The sequence below is a fragment of the Carlito syrichta genome, unplaced genomic scaffold (assembly GCF_000164805.1).
Source record: "Carlito syrichta isolate Samal-C Ts95f unplaced genomic scaffold, Tarsius_syrichta-2.0.1 Scaffold308004, whole genome shotgun sequence".
NCBI lineage: Eukaryota > Metazoa > Chordata > Mammalia > Primates > Tarsiidae > Carlito > Carlito syrichta.
In genome coordinates this window covers 468,538-489,208 of record NW_007252100.1, presented here as the reverse complement: position 1 = coordinate 489,208, position 20,671 = coordinate 468,538, and the positions used below count along the sequence as shown (strand labels likewise).

The window sequence follows — 20,671 nt, the reverse complement described above, 5'->3', positions numbered from 1 at the left end:
GCACCAGAATAATTTTTAATAATACAACAGTCTTTACTTAAAAATTATCAAAGCTGGGCACGGTGGCATGCACTTACAGTGTCAGCTACTGGGAAGCTGAGGCAGGAGGATCGCTTGAGCTCAGGAGTTTGAGGCCAGCCTGGGCTACACAGCAAGACCCCTTCTTCTAAAAATATGTACATATTTTTAAGTCATTGTGTCTTCAGAATGGCAACAATTTAAAGGAGAGATGGAAACCAGCATCCCTAAACAAGTTGACATGGGGTTTTGTAATTACTTCCATCCTGACAGTTGAGTCTGTAAGTCGAGATGGATCTTACTGGTGCTGGGCCTTTCATTTTTGAAGGACAAGGCATTTTCCTGTCTGGACTCACTGACCGGTATCACTCGGTGTTTGATTTCTCTAGAAGCAGCCCACTCCCGCGGCATGGGACGCTGGCTTCCTTCCCCACTTCCTGTGACCAAGCCACTCCCGAGGATTCTGTGGGGATGCCTATAGCCCACCGGAAGTCAGACTCCTCGGAGATGGACCCCGACGCGTCTCCCGGCTGCAGACTCAGCGGCCTGAGCAGAGGCGGAAGCTTGGAGAGTCAGAGCAGCAGTTCTGGGACCCGAAGCGTCTCTCTGGTGAGTGACGGTGTCCTTTCCTGCCCTCACAGGCTTTGCTGGGTTGACTGTGCACCCCGCCCCCTCCCTTCAAGGGATCTCTTGCAAAATCCTTCTGGGTTGACAGGACTGGTGTTTCAGGATGCTTCTTTGTGAAAATGGCATTTTATTTTTGATCATCCTAAATTTTGCGCAAATACAAAGCATCACCCACAGCCGCGGGCAGATCCCCGCCGCAGCTTGTAGCGCAGGCCGCTCGGACCCAGGAAGGCCTGGAGGAGCAGCAGAGCCGGGCGAGCGTGGAGGACCAAAAGGAGAGCTCCCCGATCCAAGCAGCCCGTCTTGGCATGGCCTTGTGAACCCATTAACAGAAACGCTTTTGGAGCTGATTCTCTCAGAGTCCAGGCCCTTACATCACCTTGGGGATCTTACAGAGAGTCTTTAGTTTTGAGTTGAGATGGTCTTTTTGGTCCACTTCCCCCATCCCTGGCCCCCACCCCAGGATACTCACCCTCTGGAGAGGGAGACCTTTCCATCCGTAGCGGGAGGGGATCGGCCCAGAACCCCAGCTGGAGCCACAAGCCGCCTTCTTCTCGTGGGAGCACGGGACTCCTCGGATGTGCTGAGCCCTACCGTTAGCCCTGATGATGCTGGCAGGAAGGTATCCATGGCATGGGGCAGTTAATAGGGTTGATAGGATTTTTTTTTTTTTTTTTTTGAGTTGGAGTCTCACTCTGTCGCCCAGACTGGAGTGCAGTGGCCGCTCCCGACCACCGCAGCCTCGACCTGCTGGGCTCCGGCGATCCTTCCGCCTCTGCCTTCCAAGTAGCTGGAACTACAGGCACGCGCTACCATGCCCAGCTAGTTTTTGATTTATTGTATAGATGAGGTCTTGCCAAGTTGCCCAGGCGGGTCTTGAACCCACGGGCTCAGGCAATCCACTCACCTCAGCCTCCCAAAGAGCGGGATTACAGGCTGAACCACCAAGCCCGGCTTGATAGAATTTTTATAGACTCCTGTTGCATATCTTCTTCTGTTAAACCATCATGGTAGTGTGTAATAAATATTATTTGGCTGGCTCATCAAAAGAAAAATATATAACAAATGACTTTCTGAATATCCGAGAGCCTACAAATAGTTCAGAATAGAGGCCGAACATAGTGGATCATGCCTGTAAATCCCAGCACTTTGGGAGGCCGAAGCAGGCGGATCACTTGAGGCCAGGAGTTCAAGACCAGTTTGGCCAACATAGTAAGACCCTGTCTCTAATAAGTAAAGATTATACTTAAAAGATACATTTTAAAAGAATATGCAAAACAGACATACAGATTAATGTTCCAATAATTAGTGGAGAATGTTCTCCAAAGAATAGTTAGAATGCAGTCCTACTCTGGTAGTGAGGGGTAATTCTGAAACTTGGAGTGGCTAACTAAGAGACTACCTTGTGCATGGGGTGGTGAGGTAAACTTGAGAATGTTCCCCAGATGATCCTGGTGTCTAAGTAAAGGGGTAGTGAATTAGGATATCTGAGGCTGGGCATGGTGGCTCACACCTGTAATCCCAGCACTTTGAGAGGCTAAGGCATGAGGATCACTTGAGCCCAGGAGTTCAACTTCAAGGATATCTGAATTATTTTCTTGCCTTTCATACTCACTTTCTTGTTGAACTTGAAGCATAACTTGTAATGTTTTGTTTGTACTGTGGCTCTTGATAGAGAATGGATGCAATACCTGATGTTCTTTTCCTCCTGGGAGAAACCCTGATACCAACTGTATCAAATGTTTTGAATCTGGGGAAGGACAGTTACTACTTTATATGAACCAAGTAATGCCTCCTGCCTCCTTTTTTTTGGGGGGGGTGCGTTGGAGTCTCACTCTGTCCACCGCAACTTGACTTGCTGGGTTCGGGCGATCCTTCTGCCTCAGCCTTCCAGGTAGCTGGAGCTACAGGCGCACGCTACCACGCCGGCTAATTTTTGATTTATTGTAGAGACAAGGTCTTGCCAAGTTGCCCGGGCTGGTCTTCAGCTGGTGGGCTCAGGCAATCCACTCACCTCGGCCTCTCAAAGTGCTGGGATTACAGGCTGAGCCACCGAGCCCGGCCATAATGCCTCCTGTTCATCAGTCCTGGGTGGTAGCTCAAACACAAACTCCAAAGACAGTCAGAACTTCATTACCCCTAAGACTTGTCCACTGATGAGTAGAGTTGACCCTTCTGTATTAACCTCCTGTCTCGTGTGTGTGCACATGCTTAGGTGTGTGCTTTATCGGCTGAAATGCTGACTCACTACTCAAGAGTCAAGGGCACAGCAGTGGAGCGCACATCCTAGTGACTGCAACCCGCGATGACCAACTAAGCTGGTGCACCTCTGCGTCCCCGGGGCAGACATGAAGGCCAGATGCAGGAGGCACGTCCTGGGCGTGTTCCCAGGGTCACCATCTGTGCCAGGAAGCCAGTGGGGGACCAGGCAGAGAAGTAGGCAAACTGTGGTGCAGACCCTGCGGCCTCTGCTGTTCTCAGGCACTCTGAAGCCGGGGTCCCTTCAGCCACCCCACACTGGGTCATGGGGGCCTTCAGACCTGCTGGTGGCAGGCTTGGGCCTGGGCTTCCCCTGGAAGGAGGTGCAGCCTTGACCAAGCAGTCTCTCTCAGCCAAGACCATCCCCCAAGAAACCGACCATCGGGGCCGCGGTTAGCTGCAGTCACAGCAGGTAGGGAGCAGGTCGCTTATTCCCATCTGGTGACCTCGGTGGTTCCAAACCCACAGAGGCTGAGGCGAAGACGAAAAGAAGCTCTTAGGAGGGTCGAAGTAGCCAGAGCCCCTGCGGGACATGCTGACCAGGAGAAGCAGGGCTAAAATGAACTTGGGGAGTTTACTGGACACGGCCGTGTAAATACATTCAGCTCTATTGTATTTTACAGAACAAAGGAGAATACAGCTTCTCAGAGAATGTCCAGGCAAATGGGATATTCAGGTTGGTCCTCTGGCAAATTTGGAGAACACGCATTACATTGGCTCTTTGTCCAAGATGTCACACAGGGGAGACCTACAGAGAGAAATGCTCTCGTTTGCAAGGAGTCTATAACTTTCAGCTCCAAAGTCACACAGAGAAATGGCTTAATCGGAAACTTTTCATCATGGAAATTTTTTAATAATATAAGATATTAGACATATCATCAGGTTCAGAGATGGTGCAGATTTATAAACATCGGGTCACGTGCCTCAGAAGAGTGGGTGGAGAGTAAGCCTCTCTCAAGGCCCTTGCAAGGGCGCCGTGGCCTCCAAGAGGGCAGAGCTCCTCTGCCCCACCCCCTCGTGTTCATTGGGCCTTCCTCTACCTCCCCGATCGGCAGTCTCCAAATTACTTTCTCTTCGATAACTAAAGGCAAGCTGGCGAAAGGGAACTCCCCTCCTCCCTGGTGTCTCCCATGTCTCTTATTCTGCTGGCCTTGTTGGGGCATCGCTGCGAGTTTAGAAGTCGCCCATTCTGTCCTGCTCAGCTCTCCTGTGTCCAGCGAGCTTCTCAGGCAACACTGCTGTGATGTGCCCCATGGCACCCTCACGTAGGTGACCGCGAAATCGCCGAGACAGCGTCCTGAATCCACCCTTACAAGGCATGGCCTAGGTTCCATCCGTGCGACGAGTGTTTGATCACATGGTTCTGCTGCGAGTTCCCCTGAGCCACCAGGGTTGCCCCGATGATGGCGGAATGTCCGGTCGTGTTTCCTCACCTGCCGTTCAGGCCTGTTAACTGTTTGCAAGTGTTTCCTTCATAAGCAGTTACTGAGATACGTCGAGTCGGCATCTGTTATCATTCCACGGAGAAAATTCCGCGTTTGCTAGTCAGTGGCACCTAGCGTGTAACCAGCTGTCCGACTGGGCGTTCCCCAAGTACTGCTCTAAGCGGGCAGTTCCTGCCAGAGTGCCACCTTCAGCGTCGCCCTCTGCTTCTTGGACGTGTACGTTTGGAGAGGAGCAACATGCCTGCCTTTCATTCCGCCGCACCAGGTCCCTCCTGTGACTTTTCTCGTTAGAAGTAGAGTCAGCCATGGGTCATGAGAGGTGCATAGGACACAGTGTCTCTTGGTCTCCCCTGTATGGCCTGTGAACGCACCTCTCAAAGGTCCTTTTACAGAAAACAGCCTAGTCCTGATCTGTGGAAGTATTTTTTAAGCAAAGGTTTTTTTAAAAAAGAAGACACAGGCTAGGCTCGGTGGCTCAGCCTGCAATCCCAGCACTTTGGGAGGCTGAGGCGAGAGGATTGCCTGAGCCCACCTGGTCGAGGTTCAAGACCCACCCAAGCAACTTGGCGAGACCTCATCTCTACAATAAATCTAAAATGAGCCAGGCGTGGTAGCACACACCTGTAGTTCCAGCTACTTGGAAGGCTGAGGCGGAAGGATCGCCGGAGCCCAGCAGGTCGAGGCTGCGGTGGCCGGGAGCGGCCACTGCACTCCAGTCTGGGCGACGGAGTGAGATTCCAACTCAAAAAAAAAAAAGAAGAAGATACAGGATGCATGTCTGATGTGCAATGAGAGTATCCTGAAGTTTTTAAATACTAGTTGATGTGTTGCCTAAAATATAACAAGATCTCTGCTGTTTAGAAACTTTTCTCCTGAGCCAGTGCAAATTAAAAATTAAAAGAACTCCTCCCACAGGATTGTTCTGATTGTCCAGACGGCCGCCGTCATGGCCGAGGTTGTTTGAAGGGGCAGTGTATGCAGAGTCCGCATTTCTCAAGAGGCTGGTTGTGTGGCTCCAGTGTCCTGAATCCCACTCTTATGAGGCATGCTTTTTTTTTTAATAAAGAATTCTGCCTGTGAACATTTTCTATTGAAAGGTATAGCCAGAACTGGAATTAGTTGGCCAAATCCTAGGCATCTAAGAGGCTGTCCCTCAAATGTGTTTTTCCTTTGGCAGTACAAGGCAGCACAGCTTTCCGGAGCTGGTCGTGTGGTTCTGGAACTTACGACCTTGAGAGGCAATGTGACTCCAAAGGAAAGCTCGCTAAGGCTGCTGAAGGAAGCCTCCGGGGTTAGGTCACCGGAGATGCTCAGCCGCTTGGAGCTGGCGTCTCCGGTATGCACGCCGTCTCGGGAGCCGTCCTGGTGCACCGCCAGGGCGCCATGCCGCCTCCTGCCAGTGTTCTCCGGTCCGGAGTGTGTCCTGGAGCCTGTCCCGCCCTTCAGACACACCGCAGCTTCCTCCGGAGAAGACAGGACGTGGCTGGTTGAGGAGCGTGGGACCCTTCACCCCATGGTTCTTAGGGAATTCGCGAGGTGGGGACATCCCAGTCATACTTGCTGTCATTTTTACCTCTGACCTGGACAAAAACGATGATCTAGATTCATGAGTGAGTTTTTAGAGATTTAAAATTCAGTGGACTGCTGGGTGCGGTGGCTCACGCCTGTAATCCCAACACTTTGGGAGGCTGAGGCAGGAGAATCACTGGAGCCCAGGTTCAAGACCAGCCTGGGCAATACAGTGAGACCTCATCTCTACAAAAAATTAAAAAACTAGCCAGGCATGGTGGCACACGCCTGTAGTCCCATCTTCTTGGGAGGCTGAGGCAGGAGGATCACTTAAGCCCAGGAGGTTGAGGCTGTGTTGAGCTGTGATGGTGCCACTACACTCCAGCCTGGGTGACAGAGTAAGAGCCTGTCCCCCCCGCAAAAAATCCATGGTCTGTCTGGAAGTCCCCCTTTTCCCTAAGCTAACAAGTGTTGTGGCCCTAAAGTCACAGCACGTGCCCATGACCAGGCAGCCATTCCGGCTCTTGAGTGACCCCTTCCTTCTCCAGAACTTTTCATGTCTGTGGCCTCGCCTGCAGCTCATGGAATAAGAAGGCAAAGTAGGGGGTGGTGGAGCTTTACGCACGGCTGGGTTAGACGGGAGTCTCAGAAGTGTGCCAGAAACCGACACGCCAGGGCTCTGTGATTTCAGGGAGGAAGCGGGGCCAGCGGAGCGAGGAGGAAATGCCTTCCTGCCAGCCAGGAGGTAACCCTGTCCCTCCTTTCAGGCGTCTCCCCCAGACTGATCGGAACTCTCCTGGTCACACAGCGATTTTAAGTCATAGCTAAAGTGCACTTACAAAAGTTCAGTTCAGTAGACATTTCGAGGATGGCTGCAGTGGCTCACGCCTATAACCCCAGCGCGTTGAGAGGCCCAGGTGGGAGGATGGCTTGAGGCCAGGAGTTTGATACCAGCCTGGGCAACAAAGCGAGACCCATCTCCACACAAAAAAATTAAAAATTAGCTGAACACCAGGGTGCACACTTGTAGCCTCAGCTACTCGGGAGGCTGAGGTGGGAGGATCACTTGAGCCCTGGAGGTCGAGGCTGCAAAGAACCGTGATTGTGCCACTGCACTCCAGTCGGGGTGACAGAGTGAGACCCCAACTCTAAAAATAATAGTAATAAACTTTTAGGCCAGGCACGATGGCTCACAGCTGTAATTCCAGCAGTTTGGGAGGCAGTGGTGAGAGGATTGCCTGAGCCCAGGAGTTTGAGACCAGGCTGGGCAACATGGAGAGACCTCGTCTCTGCAATAAATCAAAAAAAGTTGGGCGTGGCGGTACATGCCTGTACTTCCAGCTACTTGGGAGGCTGAGGCAGAAGTATCACCTGAGCCCAGCAAGTCGAAGCTGCGGTGGCTGTGAGCATGCCACTGCACTCCAGCCTGGGCGACAGAGTGAGAGACTTGGACCCAAAATAATAAAAATAAACATGTAGTAAATGCCTACTACATACAAGAGCTGTTCGATGAGGAGATAAAACTCAGTGTTACTGTTTTTAAGAACTCACAAGGTAACAGGGAGACAGCCCAGGTGAGCCAGGATGACATGACACGCGCTGGTGGGGTTCTGGAGTGCCTCTGTTGCCACACACTCTCGTGTCTCTGTCTCAACCCAGCTGTCCTTAGGAGAGGTCGAGACTGGCCTCGAGGTCGAGACTGGCCTCGAGGTCTCGACTGCCAGGTTAAGAAGTTGAAAGCCGCCAGAAACCTCACTGGAATCCTTGGAGGCTGTTTTTCTTTGGTTTTGTAGCCAAAGCTGTCCAGTCGCCTTCCTCACTGGTGTGCTTGTGTCTGTTTCCGGCCAGACACAAGTCCAGGTCTCAGCTGCAGTGAGACGTTACAGTGGCGTCGAGCTAGAGATCACTGGAGTTAAGCCCTGCAAGCTGCAGCACGTCAGGCTTCGCACTGTGGTCTCGCTGGCAAGGCTGCCGAGGGAGAGCAGCTCATTTAAAGCTGTGTCAGGAGCCACTTGTCTGTCTTTTCTTCTCCGTGCCCCTGTTCTGTTTCACCCTTGCGGGAGCGGTGTCTCTCATCAGCTTAGATCATTAAATCAATAAAGATCATTAAATCAATAAAGCATTGCTCAAGTGTCAGGGAGATAGGTAGGTTACGGTGCCTCATGCCTGTAATGCCAGCACTTTGGGAGGCTGAGGCACAAGGATTGCTTGAGCCTAGGAGTTCGAGACCAGCCTGGGCAACAGAGCAAGACCTTGTCTCTACAAAAAAATTTTAAAAATTCGCCAGATGTGGTGGCACACATCTGTAGTCCCAGCTCCTCAGGAGGCTGAGGCGAAAGGATCTACGGAACCCAGGAGGTCAAGGCTGCGGTGGCCACGATCGTGCCACTGCACTTCAGCCTTGTGGGGTCCTAGAGTGCCTCTGTTGCCACGTACTCTCGTGTCTCTGTCTTAATCCAGCTGTCCTTAGGAGAGATCAAGACTGGCCTCCAGGTCTCGACTGCCAGGTTAAGAAGTTAAAAGCCGCCAGGAACTTCACTGGAATCCTTGGAGGCTGTTTTTCTTTGGTTTTGTAACCAAAGCTGTCCAGTCGCCTTCCTCACTGGTGTGCTTGTGTCTGTTTCCGGCCAGACACAAGTCCAGGTGAGATTCCGACTCAAAAAAAAAAAAGAGAGATGTGATGTTAACATCAGGTCACACTCTGCCACCCAGGGAAGACCGTGGTGAAGAGATGCTTGGCTCATCTCAGGATGTCTCCTTTGCCACTTACCCTTTTTTGTGTCTATCTGTCTTTGGTCTAGAATAGCGTTCTACTGTTTCTTTTTTTCATCCCTCACAAGAAGTTGCCACAATTGTCTTAGTCTGCAGTGGAACTAGACTTCTTTGTTTAAGACAAAAACAAAGCAAAGACAAAAGGCTAAGATCTTAATTATTGCAGCAAGAACCAGTGGTTTTTTTAGGCAGGGGTGACTTCAGTACAAGTATTTCAAGCCCTCTCAGCTTTTTTCTTCAACCAAACAAAGGTTTTTTTATGCTACTGTTTCCCCAAAAACAAAACCCCTGCCCCACATCGGTGCTAGCGCAGACACAGCTGGACCGTTGGCTTCTGTAGCCATTGCTAGCTTTGGTTAAAAAGTTGTCACCCAGCCTTTTAGGGGTGTGCTCTTCTGAGCTCAAGTGGGCTGGACCAACCTTTTTTCTGTCATCTTTGTGCAGGAGGGTGTAAACATCAGCTGGACAGGGATGTATGTCGTTCCTTTCATGGGGGCTTGTTCTGTGTGCATTATGATCACCTGAGTATGTCGAATGTGCTTTACTTTCTGGTTTGAACACATTAGAAGTGGCTTCGTCAAGCCAGGCGTGGTGGCTCACACCTGTAATCCCAGCACTTTGGGAGGCAGCGGCGAGAGGATTGCCTGAGCCCAGGGGTTGGAGATCAGCCGGGGCAACTCGGTAAGACCTCATTTCTGCAGTAAACCAAAAAATTAGCTGGGCATGGTGGCGCATGCCTGTAGGTCCAGCTACTTGGAAGGCTGAGGCAGAAAGGATAGTCTTAGCCCAGCAAGTCAATGCTGGGGTGGCCAGGAGCATGCCACTGTACTTCGACCTGGGCGACTGAGTGAAACTCCAACTCTTAAAAAAAAAAAGGAAGAAAGAAATGGCTTCTTTAAAACCATAACATACATATTAAGGTGGAATGTTTCTTACATTCTTGAAGCAGAGCGGTGTTTTTTGTCGACACTAGCTGAAGTCAGCATGGTGGGACAGATGTTATTCCAGCATCTAGAGGTTTTTTTGGAGTCAGGGTCTCACTCTATCGCCAAGGCTGCAATGCAGAGGCACAGTCAAGGCTCCCCACAGCCTCAGCCTCCTGGGAGGCAGTCCTCCCGGTTCAGCCTCCTGAATAGCCGCCTGGCTAATTTTTTGATTTTTTGTAGAGACAAGGTCTCACGATGTTGCCCAGGCTGGTCTCGAACTCCTGGGCTCAAGCCATCCTCCTGCCTCGGCCTCACGAAGTGCTGGGATATAGGCGTGAGCCACCACACCAGCCAGCATCTGGAGATGTGTACCCTGAATGGGCGACCCTGTACTCCACAATCCCAATTGGTTCTTTAAAGTCATCGCTTACAGAATGGGAGTTTTTTCCTGCTGTCGGTCCTCCACCCTCCAGACTAACAGGGATGGACTCGTGTTTTCTCCAGCTCTTTTCTGAAAAGCGGCTGTCTTTGTTTATCCTGACTTCCTGTCTGCTTGGCTCTTTGGGAAGTGAGTTAGCAAATGCCACTTCCAGGTGTACCCCTGGCCCAGCAGGGACCCCCTTCCAACTTTCTGCCTCCCCCAGTAGCTGCTGCCTTGTGCTTTTTTTTTTTTTTTTAAATACAACAGCTTTCTTGCACTTTAACTCACACCTCATGCGGTTTGCCTGTCTAAAGCACACCGTTCAGTGGAGTTTAATGTATACAGGGTGTGCAGCCATCGCCACAGTCCCCTGCCCTGGCTGCCACTGACCCACGCTCTGGCTCTGCCGAGCTGCCTCTCGGGGCTCTGCCCGGACCACGTGTGTCTTCCTCTTTAACGTCTCTGTCTGAGACAGGTGAGTCCGGAGTCCCTCAGAAAGAGGGAGGTAGACAGGGCCTCTCCTGGCCAAGGGCCACACGCCCTTTCTCTGGCCCTAAAGCACCCTGCCCCTGCCCTGTCCTTGGCCCTGCGGTTTCTCTACCTGCCTTCCCTTCCCAGGTGCAAGTGGAGTCTAGGCTCATCTGGAGGGAGGCCTGGCCTTGGGGATTAGGCAACAGATGGGCTGGCACGCTGGGCCCTGCCTTGGATCAAGGCACAAGGCTGGGGGATCGCAGAGGAGGCACTCAGGGTACATGCCAGTCGCCCAGCCCGCACCCCAGAGAGCCCCAGGCTGGTCAGGACACGAGGCTGGAGTCCCCCAGGCCCTGGGGACGTGCCGGCTGGCCCACCTGCTTGAAATTGATTCGGGCCAGGCACGGTGGCTCAAGCCTGTAATCCCAGCGCTTTGGGAGGCCGAGGCGAGGCGAGAAGATTGCCTGAGCTTGGGGGTTCGAGATCAGCCTGAGCAACATGGAGAGACCTCGTCTCTACAGTTAATCAAAAAAATTAGTCGGGCATGGTGGCATATGCCTGTGGTTCCAACTACTCAGAAGGCTGAGGCGGAAGGATTGCCTGAGCCCAGGAGGTCGAGAGGCTGCGGTGGTCATGAGGGTGCCATTGCACTCCAGCCTGAGCAACAGAGTGAGACTCCGACTCAAAAAAAGAAAGAAAGAAATTGATTCGGGCTCCTTTTGGACACATCGAAAGTGAGCAGGACAGGAAGGAACCTCAGGGGGACCCAGCTGAGGAACTCAGGAGTGTGGCGCTTTTGCGAGCCCTACGTGAGGACCTGTGGTGCCGTGTGTCACAGAAAGGAGGTGTGTAGGACGACACAGAGCAGGGCCACCACTCCATCTGGTCTCAACCCCCCACAGAAGAGTTGTTGGACCTAGAAGCCCCGTTTTCACCTTCTCAGATGGGGGCAGCACTGCTGGACCTGCCACGACAGTCAAGTGGGCACATCCCTCCCTAGGCTCGTTTTTCACAGGGAACCCCTGCTTGCTTGAGGCCGACTTAGGGGGGGGCCTTCTAGTCCATTCTTTTTTCTTTTTTTTTTTTTGAGTCGGAGTCTCAAGTCTGTCACCCAGGCTGGAGGGTGGTAGCACGCTCCCAGCCACCGCAGCCTCGACCTGCTGGGCTCCGGCGATCCTTCCGCCTCAGCCTTCCAAGTAGCTGGAACTACAGGTGCATGCCACCGTGCCTGGCTAATTTCTTTTATATTTTATAGAGATGAGGTCTCACCAAGATGCCCAGGCTGGTCTCGAGCACCTGAGCTCAGGCCATCTTCTCTCCTCCGCCTGCCAAAGTACTGGGATGACAGGCATGAGCCGCTGCACCTGGCCTCTAGTCCATTCTTACTTTGAGCTAGTGAGGGAGCTGGCATGTGTCTCCAGCTGAAGGCCTCTTTGGGCCAGCACCCAATTAACTCTGCTGACTCGACGAGCAGAGGGAATGATGACCACCTAACCAAGGGAGGTCCTCTGTCGCCGGGCGAACGGCCCCACTGATGCCCTCCCGAGGTTGCTCTGCATGGGCGGAGCAGGTGGCGAGCATCAGCTGATGTCCCTGACATTGTGTCCAGCAGACAGTTGTGGTGAAGGCCAGAGTCTCGGCTCTCAGCATCGTGTCATCCCACCACACCGCAGTGTGGTAACTGGCAGCCAGAGGGTCTTCATCATGCCGGACCCCTCGTGATTTCAGACTTGCAGGGTGCGTGTGTGGAGTTGCCGAGCTAGGCCACTCTGTGTGGACGAAGAGCTGTCGGCGGGCGAGTCGGGAGAGCAGGGCATTCCGAGCCAGAGCTGGGGGGAGAGGTGTGCAGGGTGTGGGCCGTCACCCCAAGACGGCTCTGCCAGTCTTCGGCATATTCTTGAAAGTCACAGAATGATTCGTGTGCTGGATTTCTTGGGAAAGTTTCGTGTTCTGGTTGCCTGAGGGTCAAAACAGACACGCGTGGGGACAGCCGATTGTCCTGGAACCACCAGCTCTGTGGGCCGCTCCGGACAGGGGTCTTCTGTTTCTGTGTAAAGCCTGGTGGAGGTGAAAAACACGCGTGATAGCTAACTGGAGTAAAAGTCAAACGTTATGTAAGGAATTGATCTACTATTTTTTACATTTAGTTTTATAGAAATGGGGGTCTCACTCTGCTGCCCTGGCTGGTCTTGAACTCCTGGGCTCAAGAGGTCCTCCCACCTCAGCCTCCCAAAGTGCTGGGATTACAGCCGTGAGCCACTGCATCCAGCTGATCTACTTCTGAAATCTCTCTCAAATCCATTTCCTTCCGTTTGTTCCTTCCTATCACCACCACGCTAGTTTAGGTGTCTTTTAACTCCCATCTGAATCGTTTAGCATATTCAGTATTTTCTGCACTATAACCCTTGCAATCTTTCCAAAATACTGCCTATCTAACATGCCTGTTCCTTTTGCCTAACTCTCATCCATTTCCTCCAGGTTATTGACTAATATGCCATTTCCTCTGTGAAGTTTTTCTTGCTCAGACTCCCCTCCCCAGTGTGAGCTGGTGCCCAGGCTGTGCGTTGCCATAACACCATGCTCAGGTCGTCATAGGACTTCCACACGCTAGCATCCTCTCCAGTCTTCTTCTCCGAATCCCTCATTGGATGGTAAACTCTGGACAGCGAGAAGATTCCTCACGCTGTGTTGTCTGCCCATGCTTGGTGGGTGCTAGAGGATCTGATGTGCGATGTGGCCGGCGCTGTGGGAGTCGGTTGGAAAAGGATGGTGAGATGCAGCCGGTGGAAGTGGGCATTGCGGGTGTAGAAACAGACGTAGGAAACAGCAAATGACTGATTTCAGTAGAGCGAGAAGTGACTGCAGCCTGCAGACCAACCCACGCCCCCCCGCATCGCAGCTTTGCCAGTAGCGTTTGAATATTTTTTCTACATCGACAGAGATGAGTAGTTGCCACCCTAATGCCCACAGAGCCCCAAACCTTTGCTGTCTGGCCCATTACCAAAAAGCTAGCTGCCCCTGCTGCAGAGCATGGAGGGGAGAATGATGGGAAGTGAAATGTGGTGGAGGGAGGGCCGTCACGGGTAGCTCAGAGGACACAGGACCAAAAAGCGTGTAGGCTCTTGACGCTGAAACTGCAAGGTCTTGTGAGGGAGATGCAAGGCCCACCTCGGTGCGTCTACCAGTGTCCTGGAGGGTATGTGTGAACGCAGGCGGACAGGCCCAGCACCTTAAGGTTTCTGATTCAGCAGATCTGGGATGGGACCCAAGAATTTGTATTTCTAAAAAGCACCCAGATGCCACTGCTGGTCCAAGGACCACACTTTGGGAACCACAAATCTAAATAAATGAAGGCTTAGACCATATTTGTGGGTTAAAAAATATTGTCAAAACATCAGTTCTCTTCAATTTGAGGAATGCAGTCTCAATTAAAATCATTGTAGGGGTGTGTGTGTTTATGCACTGTGGAAACTGACAAGCTGATTTATATGGAAATTAAAAAGAGCCAAGAAAAGGTCACCCAGACCTAAGAGCCCGGAGGACTTCACCAGATATTGAGATTTACTACATAAAAAAAAGATCTTAATAACTATAGTGGTTTATCGGTGCATGAACAGTTAAGTAAACAAATGAGCAGCAAAGAGAGTCCCACAGACCAACACGAGTCCTGTCATCTGTTAAACAACAGAGGAGACCTGCTGGGGAAGGGTGCTCCTTTCAGAGACTGGTGCTGGGACAATTGGGTATCAATTTGGAAAACAGTCATGACCTCGCAGCACAGACAAAAGCTCGCTCCATATCTGCTGTGGCAATCGTGTGGAAGGTTAAAAGCAGTGATGCTTCTAGAATGAAAAAAGTGACTCTCTTCATGACCATGAAGTAGGTGGTGATTTTCAACTGTAAAAAGATTGATACATTGTATTACATTAAAACTAAGGATTAGCCATCAACAGACCCCCATTAAGAGAAAGACGGTAAGCTACTGAGTGCAATGTTCCAGTAGATATAGATGGCAGAAGATTTGTGTCTAGAATACAGAAAGAACTCCGGCAAATTACACTTTTTAAGACAATTGGATAGAGAAGCAGGCAAGAGACTTGAACGGGCATTTTGTGAAGAGGGTCTCCAAGTGGCCAGAAAGCATGGGCTCAGCATCCTTAACCCCAAAATATGAAATCCCATGCTCCAGAGTCCCAGACTTTCTGATCCCCACCATGAGTGGAAAATTCCACCCCTGACCTCATGTGATGGTCACAGTCAAAAAGCAGGCGCACAGCACACAGTTAATTCACTACCCCTAAGGGAAAAACACCCCCACCGGCCCCCTTCAGCTGAGAGATACCTTTTGTGAGCACAACAGATATGTGTGTCGAATTCTTTACTGTTAAGTACTTATGTGTGAATAAGTATAAGAAAATGATTGCTTTGTCAGTAACATGTGAATTCAGATGCTGGATTGATGGTGATGCCAGATAACCACAGACCGTCCACGTGGGTGGCGGAGAGGCAATGCCATTGCTTTCTGATGGCTCAGTGTACATAGACTGTTGCATGCGTCAAGTTTTTGTTGTTGTTGTTTTTGTTTTTGTTTTGAGATGGAGTCTCACTCCGTCGCCCAGGCTGGAATGCAGTGACACACTCATGGCCACCCCAGCATCGACCTGCTAGGCTCCAACGATCCTTCCAAGTAGCCAGGACTATAGGCGCAAGCTACCAGGTCTCGCCAAGTTGCCCGGGCTGGTCTCGAACATAATGTTATTAAAACTATTGTACAGAATTACCTCTGGACTATGAAGATAAGGTATATGTGAAGCATCAGTGTTTAGACTTGGGTCCCATCCCCAAGATATCTCGCTATGTGTGCAAATATGCCAAAATTCAAAATACTTCTAGTCCCAAGCATTTCAGATAAGGAATATTCAACCTGTTTTATGGAAAAAAAAATGCTCGGCACCCTTAATCTTCATGGACATGACATCAAAAGCCACAGTGAGCGACACCAACATACCTCTGATAGGCAGGGCTCTAGTGCAAGCCACCCTGCTGATAGGAAGTGTCAGTCCAACCACTTTGGAAAACTGTGGCCGTGTCTCTCTACTGAAGCAGACATCCATCTTATGGCCCTGACACCATATCTAGGTTCAAATTCAACACGTGCCCCACACTCCCTGGCAGGGTTCCACCTGCTTACCCACCCCCCACCAGGCTGGCAGGGTCTCTCCCCTCCCCGAGTCATCCTTCTTTCAGGATTAAGCCAAGATGACTGGGCTAGTTTGAGAAATATGCTTGTGTTCTCGTGTTAATTGTCCCTGAAGCAAGAGCACACTGTGCCGTCGACCAGAGAGAAGTCTCTGAAATCACGTGGCCCGCCGGCCCTCTCTGGGGCTGGGGGGAGGTGAGATGCTTTTGGTGGATGGACGTTTGAAAGCCTCTCAGATCCCAGGATGAAAAGCATCCCTCTACACCGTGTGGGTCAGCTCTTAATCACCTTTGCTTCCACCACATTCTGTTGTTTTATCAGAGTCCCTGCTCGTAGAATTATAAACGGTTTTACAAGCTTTATGAAAAGTGTCCATTCTTCATATTCCCACCCCTGGCTTCCCCCTCAACAGGAAGCAGCCTTCAACTCACACCTGTTTATTTACTACTTATCGTAATTTTCCTCCACTACTGACATTCTGCTGTATTTCTTTCCCAGATCTTTTCCTGTATGTGCATGTATTTAAATCAAATTGAGACACCTCTCTTTCTGTCTGTACTTTTTTCACTTAACGTTATATTCTTTTGAAAAAGCCACTTAAAATGTTGTATACTCGGGTTCAAGACCACCCTGGGCAACTTGGCAAGACCTCATGTCTGCAATACAATCAGAAAATCATCCGGGCATCGTGGTACATGCCTGTGGTTCTACCTACTTGGAAGGCTGAGGCAGAAGAATCACCTGAACCTAGCAGCTCGAGGCTGTGGTGGCCGGGAGCATGCCACTGCACTCTGGTCTGGACAACAGAGTGAGACTCCTACTCAAAAAAAGAAAATGTTGTATACTATTCCATCTGTGACAGTATGACAGTACCATGATTTGTTTGACCATTCCCTTACTGCTGGACATTTAGGTTGTTTCTTGTTTTGCTTGTTTTTCCTGCTACTATAAATACGACCATAATTAATATATGTGTGTGTGTGGGTGCATGCATTGCTGTAGACAGATTGATAGATGAATGCTTTCTCTCGCAACACTAGTATTTTCTGTGGTTGGTGATGGTCTTGGTCTTGCTTGCTTGCTCGGTTTGCTGTGTAGCCCGCTGGCCTGCCCTGGACTTGTGGACGGTACAGTTGGCATCCTGGGGATGTCACCATCATTCCAGAATTCCCCACGGTGACACTCCTCCTTCCTGGCTCCCTTTCTTGCCTCGCTCCCTTGTTTAGGGGACAGCCTACACCCCTGCTTCCCCTACAGTAGTTTCTTGAGAGAGGCAGACACGGGAGATCAGTTTTTTAGACCTCGCATGTCCTGAAAACATCTTTATTTTGTGGTAATCTTAATTAATAATTGGGTTACATACAGAAATCTAGTTCACCATTTATTCAGAATTTTGAGGGAGTCTCTCCATTATCTTCCAGCTTCCAGTATTGCTGCTGAGAAGTCTGTTGTTATTCTGATTCCTGATCTTTTGCTTGTTTGTTTTGAAATTATTTCATACTTAGTGAAAAGTAACACCTAGTGAACAAAAATAAAACAGACCCATGCCGAGGCACGTCACTGTGAACGTTCAGTACAATGAGAGCCAAGAAAAGACGCCAGAAGCTTCCCAGAGTGAAAAAGCAGGTCACATACAAGAGAATCAGGTCATGAGATCTCATGAGAGCGGAGATCACATCACGATCACTCCTCTGTGAGAGAAGAGTCTCATTCATAAAACACACCCACTCCAGTAGCGAGGGGGAGCACCATGCAGCAGCCATGTTCACAGGGTTCAGAAAAAACACACACACAGAGGATGTGGAAACGTAGAAAAAAGTTAGAAATTGGTGAATCTGATTAAAGGGCATGTGGGTCTCCAAAGTCGTCTCTTTCCCTGTTATTTTTGTCTTTGCAACTTGTGCCTTTGCAAACTCCCTGTGCTGTCTTAGTAGAGTTTCTGGAGGGAGAGGAGACACATGGGTCCATCCAGCATCTTTAACCAGAGGCTTCCTGGTGTTATTATGGAAAGAACAAATGTGTCTGATGGCATGGGCAGCTCTCCGAGGGGTCCTGAAGGAGAAGGGCTTTTTCTCACGGACTCAGCGGGAACCGAAAGCCAGGGGCCACCTCAGGTTCTAGGATCTGTGATTTGCTCCACCTTTTGACACTGTTCTTTTCCATCGGGAACGATGGTGAGGGACAGCCAGGCACGGCTTGTCGGTGGAGCGACCCGAATGGCAGGGACTTTTGGGAGACAGTGAATTCTACCCCGGGCTGCACAGCGATCCTTACTCAGTTGGGACGTTTGTCTCTTCAGTGAACTTGCTGTTTGTTTTCTCTCCTCCATTCCCTCCTCACACCTGTCCCCAGGACGATGAGAGCCTGAAGCACCTCACCCACGAGGAAAAGGACGTCATCCTGTTTTTTGAAGAGACGATCGGGTCCCTGGAAGACGACTTTGAGGAGCCAGTGCTGTGTGATGGAGGTGGGCGCTGCCACTCTCCCCCGTCCCTGGAGGAGCACACGTCCAGTCCCGCCGAGCCTGAAGATGTCATCGACTTGGTGCAGCCCACTCCTGGCGCTGGGGACGCTGCATGCCTTCCAGAGGGGACATGGGCAGCAGGTGAGAGGCACCAGCCCCAGCCCTACAAGACACAGGCATCTTGGTTGTGTTTGCCTGTGTTTGCCAGGAGAGCTGTCGGGGCTGGTCAGGTTTGTGTAGGGAGAAGCATCCTCTGGGTAGTTTGTCCAACAAAGGGAAATGCCAGAAGGGCCGGAAAAAAGAATGGGGCTGATTGCGTGCACACACGGAAGGAAAGAAATTGGAAGTGGCTTCCAGTAATTATTCTATTCTATGAAGAAAGTATACACGGTGTTTGTGTCTTAGGGCAAAGTTAGCCCTCATTTCTGTAGCGCAACTGTCTGAGGTGCGGAGGGTATTTGAACGAAAAGTCTGTGGGTTCAGAAAAAAGATCGGAATGAAAATCCAGCTCAGCCTGACTTTGCACACCTGGCTTGACGGAGGCCCTCTTTGTCCACGTCCTGCCATGGGACTGGAGGGAATGCGACAAAGAGAAAGCCCTTCTGGTGTCTTCCCTGACTGGAAAGGATCCTGGAAGCCAGGGCGGCCAAGGGGGTGGGATGGGAAGGGGAGGATGAAGCAGAAGGGAGCATTTGCTTTTGCAACAACCAGATACCGTCACATGTCCGGAGCCTCCAGAAGCACGGCGTGTGCGTGTGTCTTAAGCAAGCCTGTGTGACCCTCAGAGCCTCACTACGGCTCTGGGCTCCATGTAAGCATGCAGCTTGGATGGCAGTCAGCCCTTCACAGAGAAACGGAGCACGGATTTCCCAATTTTATGGCACCTCGGTTTTGATGTCTAGTTCCTTTTTTCTTCTTTTTTTTTTGTTTGAGTTGGAGTCTCACTCTGTCACCCAGACTGGGATGCAGTGACCCGAGACCACAGCCTCAATCTGCTGGGCTCTGGCCATCCTTCTGCCTCAGCCTTCCAAGTAGCTGGAACTACAGGCGCGTGCTACCACGCCCAGCTAATTTTTGGATTTATTGTAGAGATGAGGTCTCACCAAGTTGCCCAGGCAGGTCTCGAACCTGCTGGCTCAGGCAGTCCGCTCAACTCAGCCTCCCAAAGTGCGGGATTACAGGCTGAGCCACTGAACCCAGCTGATGTCTGGTTCCTAAGAGCAATTTGACCCAGCTGATCCTTTAAGAATGTCAGATCCCACCATAGTGGTGCCAAGGAGAACACTGTTTGAAATTAAGCCACCCCACCTACCAGTTCTCTAACATGGTATTCTCACAACACCCCCAGGTGTCCACTCTGTGGCAGGTGTCACGTGAGATTCAGAAGACACAGGCAGAGAGCCACAGCTGTGTTTGTGCAGCCAGGTGGCAGGTGACCTGCTGCGAGCCTTTCTTGTATCCTCAGTGTATATCACAGGCAAGCCTAGTAAATGCTACTGGGGCTGTCGGACATTTCTCTGTCATAGAGGTGACACGGCCACGTGTCCATCTAGGAAGCCCTGCTGGTGCTGGGCACGGTGGCTCACGCCTGTAATCCCAGCACTGTGGGAGGCCGAGGTAAGAGGATTGCCTGAGCTTAGGGGTTGAGACCAGCCTGGGCAACTCGGCAAGACCTCGTCTCTACAAAAAATCAAAAAATTAGCTGGGCATGGTAGCATGCGCCTGTAGTCCCAGCTACTTGGAAGGCTGAGGCGGAAGGATCGCCATCGCCCAGCAGGTTGAGGCTGCAGAGGTCGCAGGCTTGCCATGCGCTCCATTCTGGGCGACAGTAAGACTGACTCAAAAATTAAAAATAAAATTAGCTATTGAAAGGCAGGACAGCCATACATGGTGGCTCATGCCAGTAATCCCAGTACTTTGGGGAGGCCAAGGTGAGAGAGAGGGTCACACAAGAATTTGGTGAGCACAGGAATTGGAGACCAGCCCGGGCAACTTGGCAAGACCCCGTCTCTGCAACAAATCAAAAAATTAGCCAGGTGTGAGGGTGCACCCCTGTAGTCCCAGCTACTTGGAAGGCTGAGGCTGAAGGATCACCTGAGCCCAGCAGGTCTAGGCAGTGACCGCCATGACTGTGCCACCGCACTCCAGCTGGGGTGACAGAGTGCGACTCTGACTCAAAACAAAAACCCGTTGGAGGTCTCGATGGTGCCACACACGTTGCAGCCTCGGTTTCCCCTTTGTAAAGCCCCACTTGCCTGCCGTCACCTCCTGTCACCGGCCTCGGGTGACAGAGCCTCCGAAGCTGCTTCGAAGGGTCTTCCCGGGTGGGGACCGTGTCTGCCTCGCAGTGCGTCGGCCATCGCGATCTGTCCGCTCCGGGCCACGTGTGTGCGGGCGGGAACAAGGCCTCCTTCCTCGCTGCGGGTCCGGGGAACGCGGCGAGGGCGTTTCGCCGTGGAGCTGACGCTCCGTCCCTCCGAGACGCCGAGGCCCCGCGGAGGGGGACGTCCCGCCTTCCCGCGCGAGACGGCGGCTCACTGGCCTCTGCTTGCCTTCCAG

At 51.3% G+C, this 20,671-nt stretch overlaps 1 protein-coding gene across 1 annotated transcript in view; it reads left to right on the top strand.

Moving 5' to 3' along the window:
* Positions 1-489: 489 nt before the first annotated feature.
* PROSER2 (proline and serine rich 2) overlaps positions 490-20,671 on the top strand; it is a 25,593-nt gene continuing 5,411 nt past the window's right edge. The window contains exons 1-2 of the mRNA XM_021715900.1: positions 490-627; positions 18,001-18,253. Coding sequence (XP_021571575.1) covers positions 490-627; positions 18,001-18,253 — 391 coding nt within the window. The remainder of the gene's footprint in view (positions 628-18,000; positions 18,254-20,671) is intronic.